At 39.3% G+C, this 14,544-nt stretch overlaps 1 protein-coding gene across 1 annotated transcript in view; it reads left to right on the top strand.

The window, feature by feature from the left end:
• Nucleotides 1-14,544, top strand: part of COL5A2 (collagen type V alpha 2 chain) — a 167,606-nt gene that overhangs the window by 131,567 nt on the left and 21,495 nt on the right. Inside the window, exons 32-45 of the mRNA XM_075118014.1 lie at nucleotides 63-107; nucleotides 608-706; nucleotides 1,696-1,803; nucleotides 1,918-1,971; nucleotides 6,844-6,897; nucleotides 7,026-7,079; nucleotides 8,270-8,323; nucleotides 10,076-10,183; nucleotides 10,288-10,341; nucleotides 10,569-10,622; nucleotides 11,937-12,098; nucleotides 12,671-12,778; nucleotides 13,947-14,054; nucleotides 14,242-14,295. Coding sequence (XP_074974115.1) covers nucleotides 63-107; nucleotides 608-706; nucleotides 1,696-1,803; nucleotides 1,918-1,971; nucleotides 6,844-6,897; nucleotides 7,026-7,079; nucleotides 8,270-8,323; nucleotides 10,076-10,183; nucleotides 10,288-10,341; nucleotides 10,569-10,622; nucleotides 11,937-12,098; nucleotides 12,671-12,778; nucleotides 13,947-14,054; nucleotides 14,242-14,295 — 1,116 coding nt within the window. The remainder of the gene's footprint in view (nucleotides 1-62; nucleotides 108-607; nucleotides 707-1,695; nucleotides 1,804-1,917; nucleotides 1,972-6,843; nucleotides 6,898-7,025; nucleotides 7,080-8,269; nucleotides 8,324-10,075; nucleotides 10,184-10,287; nucleotides 10,342-10,568; nucleotides 10,623-11,936; nucleotides 12,099-12,670; nucleotides 12,779-13,946; nucleotides 14,055-14,241; nucleotides 14,296-14,544) is intronic.

The following is a 14,544-nucleotide window of genomic DNA, read 5'->3' as shown; positions in this document are numbered from 1 at the left end:
TGTACCTACCAGCTTGTAGTATATAACGTTTTCCTTCTAACTTGTCTTTCTTTTCTCACCAGGGTGTTCCTGGAGATCCTGGAGCTGGAGGTCCATTAGGTCCAAGAGTAAGTATTTTCCCCAAGTATTGGTCATTCCTAGCAAGCCTCTCAGGTTCCATTATGATGCTGATACACTGGGCAATCTTGAAACATATAATTTAGCACATTTGTGCCTCAGTTTGCCTGTTAGTAAAATGATTATAAAAATATATCCATTTTTACCCACAGTTGGTGCTATGCAGCTAATCAATAACAATATGCTCGTAGTCCTCAGTATCCTTGTGAAGCTCTGTTAAATAATGTTTGTAATGCATTTTGAGATCTTTGGATGGAAGGCACTCTATGCTGCATATGTACTTATTATAGTACTGTACCATTTTGTGCACCTCAAAAGAGTCTTTTATTATGGCTAAAAGAATATACGTGGGTTTGTTGTTTGTTCAGCTCAGCATAAGCCATTTCTGAGCAGAAGCTCTCTAGTGCAATAGTACCGCATGTGTAATTGATTTGTTTCTGCCGAATGGATCTGCGTACGGCCGGATATTTCACATATAGCTGTTTTATAGGGAGAACGTGGCAATCCAGGGGAGAGAGGAGAACCAGGGGCAGCAGGACTTCAGGGTGAAAAGGGTATGGCTGGAGGTCATGGTCCTGATGGTCCAAAGGTAAATTACACAGGAAATGTGTATTCATTTAGTGATTTTATTTAAGATTTTGTTCAGCTGCAATGTTCTCAAGAGAGAGGCATCTTGTTTTCCTGAAGGCTCCAGGAGGACAATAGTCTTGCAATGTTAATCAAAGATATTCCAGTAGAATAACACTAATATAAAGAAGGACACTAAAATATTGTTGAGAAATCAGAATTTTCATTCAGTGTATACAGACAAAGCTCCTTAAAATACAGGACTAAACATTTCTTAAAACTACCAGTGTGGTTTGCCTGTTTCAGTAGAACAGTATGAAACCATTTATGTAATATATCACACTCAGTGGTGCTGCCTTTGTTCGGAGAATCTTGCCTATTTACAGTAAGTAACTGGGCAGCCCATATTGTTGCTATGGATACTTTGTGCTGCTCCACCAACACAGAGTAGCCCTGAGGCTGGTGTAGTTGGCCAGGAGAGAATCCCTTGGTAGTATAGAGCTGCCATAGCAGACCCTGTACCACCATGTTCTTTACAGAGGACATAAGAGGCACAGCTTGGAGGAAAGAGAACACAGCCAGGACATCCCTGCCCTGGACAATCCCCAGGTCCGATAATTGGCCATTGGCAACTAGTGTAATGACTACTGATCTTATTTATTCCATGGAACCTGTCCACCATACAAGGATTCAGTTTGAGAAGGTTGCCTAGAGCCACTTCAGCATCCCTCCTCCATCCCACACTCCCGCAGCCCCATCCATTCATGCAACCAAGATTCATGAATAGTTTTTTCAAAACATGGGTGATAAATTCTAAAATCATTTAATAATTCAGCTCTGCAACTTTGTTTCCTGAAAAATGTTTGGATATGAACAAGAAAGAAGTTTAAGAGAAAATTGTTACTTGCAAGTGTCCTCCAGAGGCATACTCATAAGCATAGATGGTTCTTCACTCTAAAGACAAAGAGACCTCAACTTCATAGGAAGTAATTTGTTTTTTATTCATTTCAGGGTAGTCCAGGCCCCACTGGGACTCCTGGTGATCCAGGTCCTCCAGGTCTTCAGGGTATGCCTGGAGAAAGAGGTATTGCTGGAACTCCTGGTCCCAAGGGTGACAGAGTAAGTCTGTTTATCGTTGCTCCTTTAAATACTAAACAGAAGTACATCTCTCTTGATAATTCTGTAGTTGCACTGATATATAAATGACTTGGACTTTCTGGATACTCTCCATAGGGTGGTGTAGGGGAGAAAGGCTCTGAAGGTACAGCTGGCAATGATGGTGCAAGAGTAAGTAAACCCATTGCTCCTCTTAGAAATAGCTCCAAGTAATGGAGCTCCTAAGCAAGATAGTGTTTCTTAACTCCAAAAACAAACTATATTCAGCATCTAGACAATATGGGTTATCAGTTAGTTCCAGGAATTTAGAATATATGTTTGGAATGGAGAGGTGAGAACAAATCTTATCTCATCTTATCTTATCAGGAGTGTCTTCCCCACTGAAAGATACTGCAGAAAGGCAAGACACAGTTTAGAAAGATTAGGGAGCCATTTTTACCCTTGACAATACCTATGCAACAACTTTTGAAGTCAGTGAGACTTGTGCATGCCGGTCTTTTTTTTAACTAGTTTTGCTCATTAATATATTTACACATACAAATAGATCTATCATTTACAGAGTGCAAAAATGCATGATATTTAAGGATGAGTACATTTCAAAATTGAGATGCAGTAGCAAATAGGAAGTTCATGCTAGTTCCATCATGCAGTCTGAAAGGTGTAGGCCTTAGAAAATTAAAACATAGTTAAAGTTCTTAGGTATATAATAATAAATAATTGTTAAAAAGGCACTCATACAGTTTTAAGCAAGCGGCAGACACCACTGATGTGGTTGACTTAATGTACTCGCTCTACACACACACACACACACACACACACATCGCACATCATTGGAAAGCTTATTATATCTACATTAAGATGCAGTATGATGTGGAGCTCTCACATGGTGCTGTTACCATAGAAATGGGGAAAAACAATGATACCATCAAAACATTTAAATGACTGCTTGGAAATATTTGCGTTCTTTTCTATTAGTTTCATGACTGTATGTACTATTTCAAGACATAAAATTGGATTTCTTTGTGATCTCAAAGCATCATAACAGCAATCTAAAGGGTAAAACAAAATCTGATAATAAATTTGTACAGATATCATTTGAATGTAATAGTGCTGGTGACATTTCTAGTCAACATCAGTATCATCAACTTGTTCCTCAGTGTGATCTCTGTCCAGAGTGCGTGGATTACTACAGTCTTCGTTGTGTTGGCATGTACACAGTTCTGTGCAGGGAAGATTGTTATGACTACCAGACCCTGTTGATTGTGCAGCAACTGCTGCTGGATCAAATAAGGTCTTGTAGAAGCTCAGATGCCATGGGCCCTTGAAGAATACAGGGAGTAGTTTATCATTCAATTTTTCCACCATGTTGCAATGGCGATCCAATATCCAATTTACCTATGTGCAGAGACTTCCAAATCTTTGTTTGCCACTATGCTCTTTTGTCATGGTCTTCAAAACTTTCCTTGCATAGTGGGAGTTTGGCCAGTGACTTGTCCTTTTTGATGGGTAGGCCCAAGCAATTCAAGTCGCTGTGGGTCTCTTTTTCTTTCTTGCTCTGATCATGCAACACTGCTGCAAACTTCCTTATTGCGGAAATGGTGGCTTGTTCATCACTTTCTCCCAATTTGGCAAGGTCTTTGAAGCAGTAAGTTCCCTTTGTTTTAACAACATTAAACACAGATTTTTTCCCCCCAATATCATTAACAGGGATGACACAGAGTCACTCCCTGTTAATGCATGTACAGCAGGAAGTATGTTGCAGAAGTCAGGAGTAAGTGTGTCAGAAATTGCATGCAGAGGCCTGATGTGATGCTTGTCAATTGTGTTGGTAATGAGGCCTGTTTCAATCCACGTTATGTATGTGTTCCACTTTTAGAAAATAGTGCACAGCAAGGACCAAGCCATCTGTATCACGTGACTTAATTACTAGCGTTCAGAAGCATCGTTGTGTCTGCTTCCTCTTGAGTACAAGTCTTGGGCTTCTTCAACACTTCTGTTGGTGATGGACTTTGGTACTTCTCCATTGGAAAAGCCTCCATCAAGAGGGAGTGTTTGTGTTGGGTCTGCTCCCTAGGTGCAATTTGAATCATATATTCATAGATGAATTTTACAAATGATTGATTAAATGGATGCTACATTTAGAAACTTTTTCCATACGGGCACAGGGCATCCACTAGTTACCTGGTATTTCTTGCATTCAATCATAGAGCCTGTCCAGCACTGGCTTTCTACAGTTTTCACAAAGTTACTGTTGTCATATCTGTCAAATACTTTAATTACAGATGTAGCTTTATCAAATCCTTTTAGGACCTGCCTCAAGTAGTCAGCAGCTGATTCATTGAATTTTTGGAAATTGTCTCAAGCCATCATTTGTATGACAGTCCAGCCATGCAAAGCACAGTTGAATTACTTACCTGCAAGCATTTGATCTGCAGTACAAGCTGCATACACATGAGATTCAACAAGGTCTAGCAACCCTACATCTCCACAAAAATTCCCAATACATGCAACAAAACAGCAAAGGGTATGTATTATATTGGTGCCAAGTTCATTTGGAGAGTCCATTTCACTTGCTGAGCAACAGCATAGAGCTGCCGACTTTTGATCTGAGTGGCATGCTGCTCTCCTAGAACAGCTGGTATTTCCTTTCATTTGATGATTGTAGTATAGACTGTGGCCATGTCAGGTAGTTTGGCATCCACAATAGGTGCCTGTGGAACTGTCATGTAGATGCTTTTCATGTAGATGCTTTGGTGCAAGCTTGTGATTGAAACTGGTCCAACATTGAATATTAACTATATCAACATCATCAAGGCAGTAGTTTTCAAAGACACCAGGAGAGATCTTTGACAGCATTCATTTGTAGGTGATGAGTTAATTTTCTCAAGTACTTTTTCATGGATGTGTTCTAGGTATTTCAAATGCTGCACACTGCATAAGTGACTCTGAGAGTTCATGGAGATTGTTCATTTTCTTTCCCATACTTGTGTGTTATTTCTTGTGATGCTGGACTATCTGCAGACTGTTCTTGAAATACCACATTTGCCATGGAATGGAAGGTATTATTTCCATCAGTAGTCTCTATGCTGATGTCTATATTATCATCTCCTTCATGGATGAGATTTGCACCAGCATGAAGTGGTACAATTCTGTTTGGAATGAACTCACCTCCTGGGTGTCTTTCTACTTCCATTTTTGCAGCACTAGTGATGAGCTGCCTCAGCTGCCTAGTTATGCCTCATCATAACTGATACAGAATCCATGAGGGTGTAGTGTGTCAATTCAGTTGCAAGACCCAAACTCATGGTGCAGCTGTGCAGGAAGGCTTATGTGTAAAGGTGTGATCATTTTGGAACTTCTGCTGTAGCTCACGAAAGCTCATGCTCAAATAAATTGGTTAGTCTCTAAGGTGCCACAAGTACTCCTTTTCTTTTTACTGAATTAAATCTGGTTTTAGAATATTTCAAAGCCTGGTACTGCATACATAGGCAATTGCCTACCATGCAGACTAGATGCTACATTGTATGTACAAAAGCTTACAGCTGGAGCATCTTTACATTAGGAATTTACTTACATTTTGTATCTACTCACTAAGCAATACGAGCCGTGGGCATGCAATCTGTTTCTACTGGTGTGCAACCTTCAGTGTGAGACTGATCTGGTCAGCAAATTTCAGTTGAAAATGTAGAAAACTGGTATAAACACTTGTGAGATACTTTGACAATTAAGAATATGTCGTGTGAAAACATTTTATGTTAGTATATTGCAAAATGTTGATATTCTGCCACATGTTAAACAGATTCATCATTTCTGAAAAAAGATACATGCCCATACTAAACCAATTAAAATATTTTTATACATTGTCATTTGGTAGCTTTGGCCAATAAAAGCCACATTACAGTGTTGAAATGGTCTTAAACGGTAAAAACTATCGTCATAGTGATGTTGTAGTGTTTCTGGAACTGTGCAAAAAATGACATTTTCTCATTTTGGGTTCCATTGTTTCACCTTGTCTACAGGCTTATGACATCATTTGACAGCTCCACTTCATATCTTATCTAAACATACACGCAATAAGCTTTCAAATGATATATGATGTGGTTTTTGTATTGTTTGAGTACATTAAACTCCAAAAGTAGGGCCCTTTTTGGGGAATTGCTGCACGCCTATTTGGGGCAGTGATCAAGTAAGTGTGAGTATGATGAACTAACTTCTAGATCCTTCTGCTGAAACACTTTTGCAGATGGCCTGTCAGTGGAGCATTGACAGTGATCAAATAGCTTTTCATTTTTAAATTTTCAATGTACTTATGTATCATGTGACACAGATAGCAGTGAAGCATTGTGGTATAGGGAGTTTTTATTACAGACAAATAATTTGACATTCTGCTTCCAGTGAAGGAAAATCATAATTGGTGTATCTAAGTATTCATAAAGGATATCTGGCTATTGTTACAGGGTCATTAAATGTAGGTAATAGATTGGTCGGGGTGGAGAAATAGCTTGAAATCAATTATCCTACATGTCATACAAAAGGGAAAAAGGACATTTTTCAGGAGAGGTTGGTTGATAGGAATGAATGAGTCTTCATAAGTAATGGCTTTTTTTTCTTTAAAGAGTTAAGCACTTGGTAACAAGGAAGTGCAGCGGTCTGGCTGGCCTCTGTGCAAATGAGACAAAAGGTCTTTCTTCATGTCCTCCTGAAAAGAGAAAATAAAGAAAGGACTTTTTGATCATTAGGCCTTCTTCATAAATACTATGTAAAGGAAAAAAAATAAAGTCAGTCCAGAAAGAGCAGGGTTTTTAAGTGTGGACTGTATGGCTATGAAACGGAAGATAGTAAGTGTGTCTCAAAGAACAGGGTTACTTAGGCTGCAAGTACTAAATTAAAGCAAAGACCAAACAGAATTTCAAGGGTAAAGGGGAGGAATTTCAAGAATGCAAAAATGCAGAAGGAAACATTAAAATAAAATAAGTCTTGACCCTGGGAATTCTGAATCTTTACTCTTCTCACTGAAACATCTCCTATTGTTGTGTTCAACAGGGTCTTCCAGGTCCAATAGGTCCAATGGGTCCAGCAGGTCCCACTGGTGAAAAGGTAATAGGATTTTTATACAGAGCTACTTGGCATTTGAATTCTCCTAATAAAACCACATGTTATTTTTGTGTTTGCTGCTATTCTGTTAACTTATTTTGGAAATAACAACCTGTTAACTTTATTTAAAGGGTGAACCTGGTCCTCGAGGCTTAGTTGGCCCCCCAGGCTCCCGTGGAAATCCTGTGAGTAAACATCTCTGTCTTCTTCTTACCCAGTGTTACCAAATCTCATTATGGGGCTGATATTTAACAGCATTTGTCATTGTTCATTGAATGCGGTCTCTAGTTATTTCTCTTTCCTGCTTTTATTCTTTCATCTTCTCCTCCTCTTTTCCTTGCACCCTTCAAAATACCAAATGGCTCTTCAGACATAACCTGCAGTTCTTGCCTTGCTACCGTGAACCCATAAAACTAACTGCAGCTGCAGACATTCAGATCTCATTTATCTGGTCATAGATGTCAGGGTAACCTGACAACAGAGCTACTATGGCTTTTCTTAAATCTGAAAACCTAGTGCCATATGCTCATTATTTTATTTACATGAGCCTTTTTTTAAAGCATACCCCTAACATTTTACTATATTTATGTATGTTAAGGAGGAGGAGGGATGAAAAGAAGTATAATAATTCCAATTACGTCATATTGTCCATTTCAGCATATTTCAGAGCTGGGGTTATTTTTGATTATCTGGGCATTATGGTCCCAGTCCCAGGGTCTGGCCATGGAGGTGTCACTGCAAAGGGGGTACCTTTGCACTCCCCAGTCCCTGATCCTGCTGCGGGTTAATTCAGCCCCTATCTTAAATTATAGCACATTATTACAAGTGTAAATTAGAGCAATTATTACACCACCTGGGGAGTGCTGGCAGTCAGCAACATTCAGGCACTCCCCTTCTCCCTTAGCCATACATAGTAAGGAATCCTCAGCTGTGTGCTTATGGTACTTTACAGCCCCTTTGGCCCCATAATTTTGGAATCACATGGGTAATGAAACTAACATCTATTTTTATTCCAATCTAACCAAATGGAATAATAGATCACATAAAATGTATACATTAGGCCAAATTCTGCTATCAATTACACAACAACAGAGAGCTGAATTTGGCCTTCTGAGTTATTTAGTTACATGTGTACCTCAACTGGCTATTTTGTTAGTTTTAGAAGGATGTATTTCCAAAGGTATTTTACTTAGCCTTCCTAGTTATACCACATGACTCTTCTTAAAAACCCAGTTGTGCGATTATAGTTAATATAGTATGTATGTCATTATAATTATAACAGGAACCATTCTTCTGCACTTCTGTATAGGTTATACTCCATACAACAAGCCTTTTATACCACCTAAAACATAACCATTCTTAATTTCTTCACCAGGGTTCCCGTGGTGAAAATGGTCCAACTGGTGCTGTTGGTTTTGCTGGTCCTCCGGTATGTGCCGTATGATTCTAATCCATTTCCTTTCATCATAAACTATATTTAAATGCTGCTTAATCACTCTTGTTTAATGGATTCTAAACCATTTGGACGTATTTCTGGAACAAAGTCAGATTTCTGTTTCAAAAAGAACTCTTCCTTCCCCCGCACCGATTATTTCATATAGAATAGTGAGACAGTAAATACTCCAGACAGTTGAAAATTATTTTGCTGACAAGATTATATCATTGTTAACTAGATTACATGTATTTTTAATGTACAAAAATGTTTCCTTTGAGATTAAAAAAGGAAAACCACAGAGTGTCATCCACTGAAAGGTAGTAAAGACGTACAGTGGAGTTTGTGATACATGAGAAAATTGGCAAGGGTCTTCATGAAAATAATTGGGAGATCTGAGAGTGCAACAACCTTTCCCGCAAGTCTGACACTGGCTCCTAGTGAGTTTCAGGGCACCTGGGAAATGGCCCCTTTCCTCCAAACAATGTATTGAACTTCCAGGAGAGAGAGGTAGGCATCTACTTCCCTTGGAAAAGAGGCAATAAAACAGGTAGTGAGAGTTTAATCCCTTAAATCTTTAGACATGTATGACATGGAGATGAAGACTGAAGAGAAATCCTAAGGTTTTAAGAAAAGAGAGAAATATAAACTAGGTTAGAAAACTTTTTTATGGAATATGGTTAACTGACTCCACAAAATTTCACATAAAACACTTCTGACCCAGTAAAGTGAAGGACATAAATCCACACCGTGTAGAGGTCAAGCACAGGAGTTTATTACGTACAGCGCTGACGGAGTGTCACCTTGCTTATTAGGCTCAGAGACACTGTCAATCAGTTGATTACAATGGAATATATGGATTTTCCGTGGGCGGGGGGAAGTGACGGGGTAGGCAGTCCCACACCCCCGGATAGGTCTAGCAACAAGACATGACAGCATACTAACCAATGGTGAAAGGTTACATAATGTCTCCGCCCATGGTCTCAAGTTGACAAATTAACATTTAATATTTAATTAGTACTTTAATAAATGTATTAGTATAAAATATATATGTTGAATTCTGATTTGGGGTCCATAGGAATAAAGTAGCTCCTTTGATTGTCCAACAGGTACATATCTAGGGGTAAAAGCAAAGAAACAGTGAAAGATTTGGCAATAAAGATTGTCTTTCAAGTTGTTCATTTGTGTTTTAAGGCAGACATTGGTCCCTGGGAAAGGGAGGTGGGAGGAGGCCATATCTTATACTGAAATGCTTGAACCTTTCATAAACTCAAGGTTGGATGTGTGGGAAGAACAGAAGAAACTAACACAACAGAAACAGGACTTCTTTGTTCTACTTGCAACTTTGAATAAGACACAATTATTTCCCCCAACATCTGGCATTTTCCTGACCAGGCATATCTTAGCAAAAGCAAGGTTATCTTTTGGTTATTCTGCTTTCTCTTAGCTAATCACTATTTGCTAGGCCTCTGACCCCTTGACCAAACTCTGGACTTTGGGCCTGTACACAAATCCATATACCAGGTTATTACATCAGCAATGGATTTTAACCCTTCATAAAGTCAGTGGCAAACTATTACAATTTACTTTTGCTGTCCCATTAAGCTAAGGTTCTAGTCAATGTGCTGGACTGATTTGTTCGCCTCTCTTTTAATGTGGCAAAGGTTCCCATAGTGTATATTGACTATCAAATAGGAAAGGTGTGATGTTCTCGAACCTGATCTGACTTTTTTATATTATTTTTCATAGGGCCCTGATGGTCAACCAGGTGTGAAAGGTGAACCTGGGGAACCTGGACAGAAAGGGGATGCTGGATCCCCAGGACCACAGGGCCTTTCTGGTTCTCCTGGCCCACCAGTAAGTGAAAAAGCAAAGTGAAGGAAAACAATGACCTGTGTCAATTTTTCTCATTTTAAAAGTTCTTTGCTGTTCATTATGTCCCATCTGTTTGCCATTTTTAGGGTCCTCATGGTGTTCCTGGTCTAAAAGGTGGTCGAGGTACTCAGGGTCCACCTGTAAGTACTTTGTTTTTTTGTAAATTAGTTGGATTAATGCAATAGCACCATTTTACATTGGGGCATAGGTTTAATTTTGGTGGAAATATTTAAATCTTTCTTAATCTGAGTTGTATTGCATATTCAATAATTAGATCAGTTGTAGTTGATTGCTCAGTGAGCTGAGAACATTTCTTGTAACCAGTGCCAGATTTCTTTCTAGTGCTTATATCAAAATGTATTTCTAGGGTGCGACAGGATTCCCCGGCTCTGCTGGACGAGTTGGACCTCCCGGACCCACTGTAAGTCAATTTGAGACTTATTCTTATGGGTACATTTTATAAAATGGAAGTTAGAAACCTGAAGAAATCAGAGAATTATAAACGTTGGAACTTGTAAAGACCTACAGTATTCAAGGCCTGATCTTGTGCCCATTGAAAGTAATAGTGTGCTTCCCTTGACTTCAGTGTGTGCAGGATTAGGTGGTAAATCAAACGAAGCCTTTTAATTGTGGGTCTGATCCAATGCCTGTTGAAGTCAGTGGAAGTCTTTCAGTTTATTTAAGTGCACTTTGGGTCAGGCCCTGAGATAGTAAAACTGTTCTTGGCTGAACTGTTCACTTGCAGTTAAATTTAAAAAAAAATCCCAGGTTATGCACTTCGTCCTTCCTTATAATTCTTGGTGTTGAGGGAATTTTCTGTACAAGCAACAGGGCCTTTCTTGTGCCAGCTCATTAGTGAAATTGCTCATACAGTAGATTTTTTAAAAATGACAGAGAAGGCAAAAAGTGCATCTTATGTTTAAACTTTTCTCAGTGACACTGTGGTTAAAGAATTACATGTAATTTCCCCCTGTGTGACTTGACAAATCTGTCTCTGTGTATTAATGACAAATAACAAATTTGCTCAAGTTCATTTTGTGGCCGTCACATGCAGTGGAACAAGTGAAGTGATGTCAAAGCACATTTGTTAATATAACATATGCTCTGTATAAACAGGAATGTACTTTGCCATCCTTTGAAGAAATGTCAGGGATCCATGCACAAACACAGTATTTTATGTTATCCCTCAGACCTCCCATAACATGACTGCCATTTTAGATTTTCTTCTTAAAGAGGGAAATTCCCAGGACTGATCTAATTCCTATTATGTATAAGTCACTTTGGGCTCTTTTGGGATGAAAGACATAACATAAATGTAAGAAATTACTTTAAAAAAATGAGAACTGGTCATGTTCAATGGCATCAAAATAATTTACCGTCTATGGAAAGTGAGTGAAAAATGGATACAAAATGCTATCACTGGTGTGAGTAGAGAAATTTTGAATGAATATTTGTGGAATTTTATGGCACTAATTGTCCAGCTCTAGGTAGAATAATTCCTTCTTTAGAGGAGGGAATCCAAAATGGCGTGTGAGGCATGAAACTTGGAGATCATTTGCAAGTCTTAGGAGTTTATCACACATTATTAAAGAGAAAGCACTGTGTTAGCTGTTATATGATAACATTATGTTCACACCCTGGTCCTTCCTTTGTACTCATTTATTTTTAGTTAATCAGAACCCAGTCCTGATTTGATCAGAAATCTATTGTAATCGGGGTCTTTTAATGTTGCTAGGGAGCTCCGGGGCCTGCTGGGCCTATTGGTAACCCAGGAAAAGAAGGCCCTCCAGGTCTTCGTGGTGATCCAGGTGCTCATGGTCGAGTGGGAGATCGAGGACCAGCTGGGCCACCTGGTGGCCCTGGAGACAAAGGAGACTCAGGGGAAGATGGGCAACCTGTAAGTGCTTTTGTCTTTATATTTGCTTTTTAGCCACACAGCTTTTTAATGAAATTTATTGAAATCCTCAGCCTTTGTACCTTCTTGAAACAAGAATAGAATCTACAAGTGCACAGCATATGTTCCATACAGAATGTAGCTTTAAATGCATTTTCACTTTCTATAGCATCTTCTGAGTTTCCACACTCTGCTTCATGTTGCCTTTTGCACCTTCCGCGCACACCCAATGCATATTTCAGATGTAAAAGTAACAGCTCTTAGTGGATCCCAAACATTCATTTTTATTCATGTTTTCTTTGAACTGCATTTTCCAGTTGCATTTTAACTCCTTTGACCTTTGGAGTTAATTTTACACATTGTCCTGTCTGGACACTTTAGGCCTGATGGCAAATATAACTCATCACCGACCAGTTGTGCACATTGTCATAATATTGCTTCATGTAAAAAAGAGATTTCTGTGGTGGTAACTCCTTCTAGATTAAGTTAAATTCTAGAGATTCTGCCTTATTATTATCGTTATTGATTCTGAAAATTATGATAACACTGTTGTATGTATTCTTTGTCAATTTCAGGGCCCAGATGGCCCCCCAGGTCCAGCTGGAACTACTGGTCAGAGAGGTATTGTTGGTATGCCAGGTCAGCGAGGTGAGAGAGGCATGCCTGGCCTGCCTGGCCCTGGTGTGAGTAGGAATGCAGTCAATATTTCACCTAGCAACACTGTCTGAAGTATTTTGCTCATCTTTGTGATACTATGTGCCTTCTTCCTAACTCCTACACTCAAACAGGACAATATTAGAGGGTTTTAATTGTGTAAAGAATCAGTGGCATTGTGTCTACAGGTATGGTTAATAACTAAACCACACATACATGGCATGGAGAATGGAACCCACCAGACAAACACCTTGTCCATCTGAGCTAAAAGGGAATCTTTAGTTGTAGTGAAGCTTCTGGCCAAAATGTTCCAAATCAGGAACGTCTTATTAGGCATCAGCACCTTTAGAAATCAGACCATTCACTTAGGTGCCCAAATAAGAACTCAAGTCTGAACATTCTGACTTTTGTCTTTTAGCCCATATACTACAGGCTAACAAAGTCGCTTGAGCAAGCTGAAATTCTGCTAAGCAGTGAACAATGGACCCATACCATGTAATCAGTAGTTACAATTGTCAATGAACTCTAGAACTTCCAAAAGTTCTGGTTTTTTTCTTTGTAGAATTCATACATTTTGAAAGCTTGGTGAGGGGGAAAAAAAGCATCTCCTTTAGTGTAGTGATTATCAAAGGGGATGGCATTCAAGAGAAACTTGCTTATGCAGTTATACAAGCAGTTTACAAGCAACTGGAGCTTGTCCCAAGGTTACTAATCAGAAATTATGTTGGTCTGGAGATGGATTGTCTGGCTCAATGAAAGTTCAAGCCAACGGTTGTGTTTAAGCTGCTTTAAATTATGCTGGAGGCTGGTTAGGCTCCCAGTTGGTCCAACAATCCAGGGAGCGTTAGTCCACCATGGAACTTGCATAACATAACAAAGGATCTGGTCCTTTTAAAGCTCCAATCAGAAATGCTGACCTCAAAGCACAGTTCCTAGTCAATAAAAGACTACTCACTAGGTTGGCTGGTTAATTTTAAAAGCGCAATTAAATTGCTTAGTACTGTACAACAAATCAAAAGGATATTCAAAATCTGTTAGATCACATTCTTCCATCCTGAAGTTTTGAAAGCTACAAATGTTGGTAGTGCTTAAGACTGGATTCATAACTATAAAATTTAACAACTGGCGGTCTTTTCTATTGAGTTCTCTTTGTTTCATTACATTACATGGTTGATAAGGTATTTCTTATCTTTTTAGGGTACACCAGGAAAACAGGGTTCAACAGGGCCACCAGGAGATAAAGGTCCCTCAGGGCCTATTGGTCAAGCAGGTGCCACTGGTCCAGTAGGTGAACCTGGTCCAGAAGTAAGTATTGTGGCCTAGTAACAGGCAAAAGTAACAGACTTGCTGTAATTATGGCCTAGAGACATAGAAGTTAGAGCTGAGAAAGACCTGCTAGTTTCTAGTCCATCTTTGGGCAAATATAACATTGTTCCCTGCAACTCACACAGTTAACTAAGCATGGTCCTATTTTTACCTTTCACACTTCTAGGGCCCTGCTGGTAATGATGGTACTCCTGGACGAGATGGAGCTGTTGGAGAACGTGTAAGAATACATTATTAGTGTTAAGCCACTGCTGTAAATCTCCATTCTTTTCTGGGTCTGTGGCAGATTCTTTCCCTTGCATGGCTCCTAGGGTTCCCCAAACAGAGAGCTTGTGGTAAATCCACATTCTAATCCCAAACCAGGACTCTGATGGGCTGCAAGAGGACACAGATTTCAAAGCTGGGGAACCCTAGCTAAAATCGTCCTTCCCATAGGAGCTAACTCTTGAGAACTGACAGCAAGAATATT

The sequence above is a fragment of the Caretta caretta genome, chromosome 11, assembly GCF_965140235.1.
Source record: "Caretta caretta isolate rCarCar2 chromosome 11, rCarCar1.hap1, whole genome shotgun sequence".
Classification (NCBI taxonomy): domain Eukaryota; kingdom Metazoa; phylum Chordata; order Testudines; family Cheloniidae; genus Caretta; species Caretta caretta.
The sequence above is the reverse complement of the archived record's forward strand: the minus strand, read 5'-3'. Positions and strand labels throughout refer to the sequence as shown.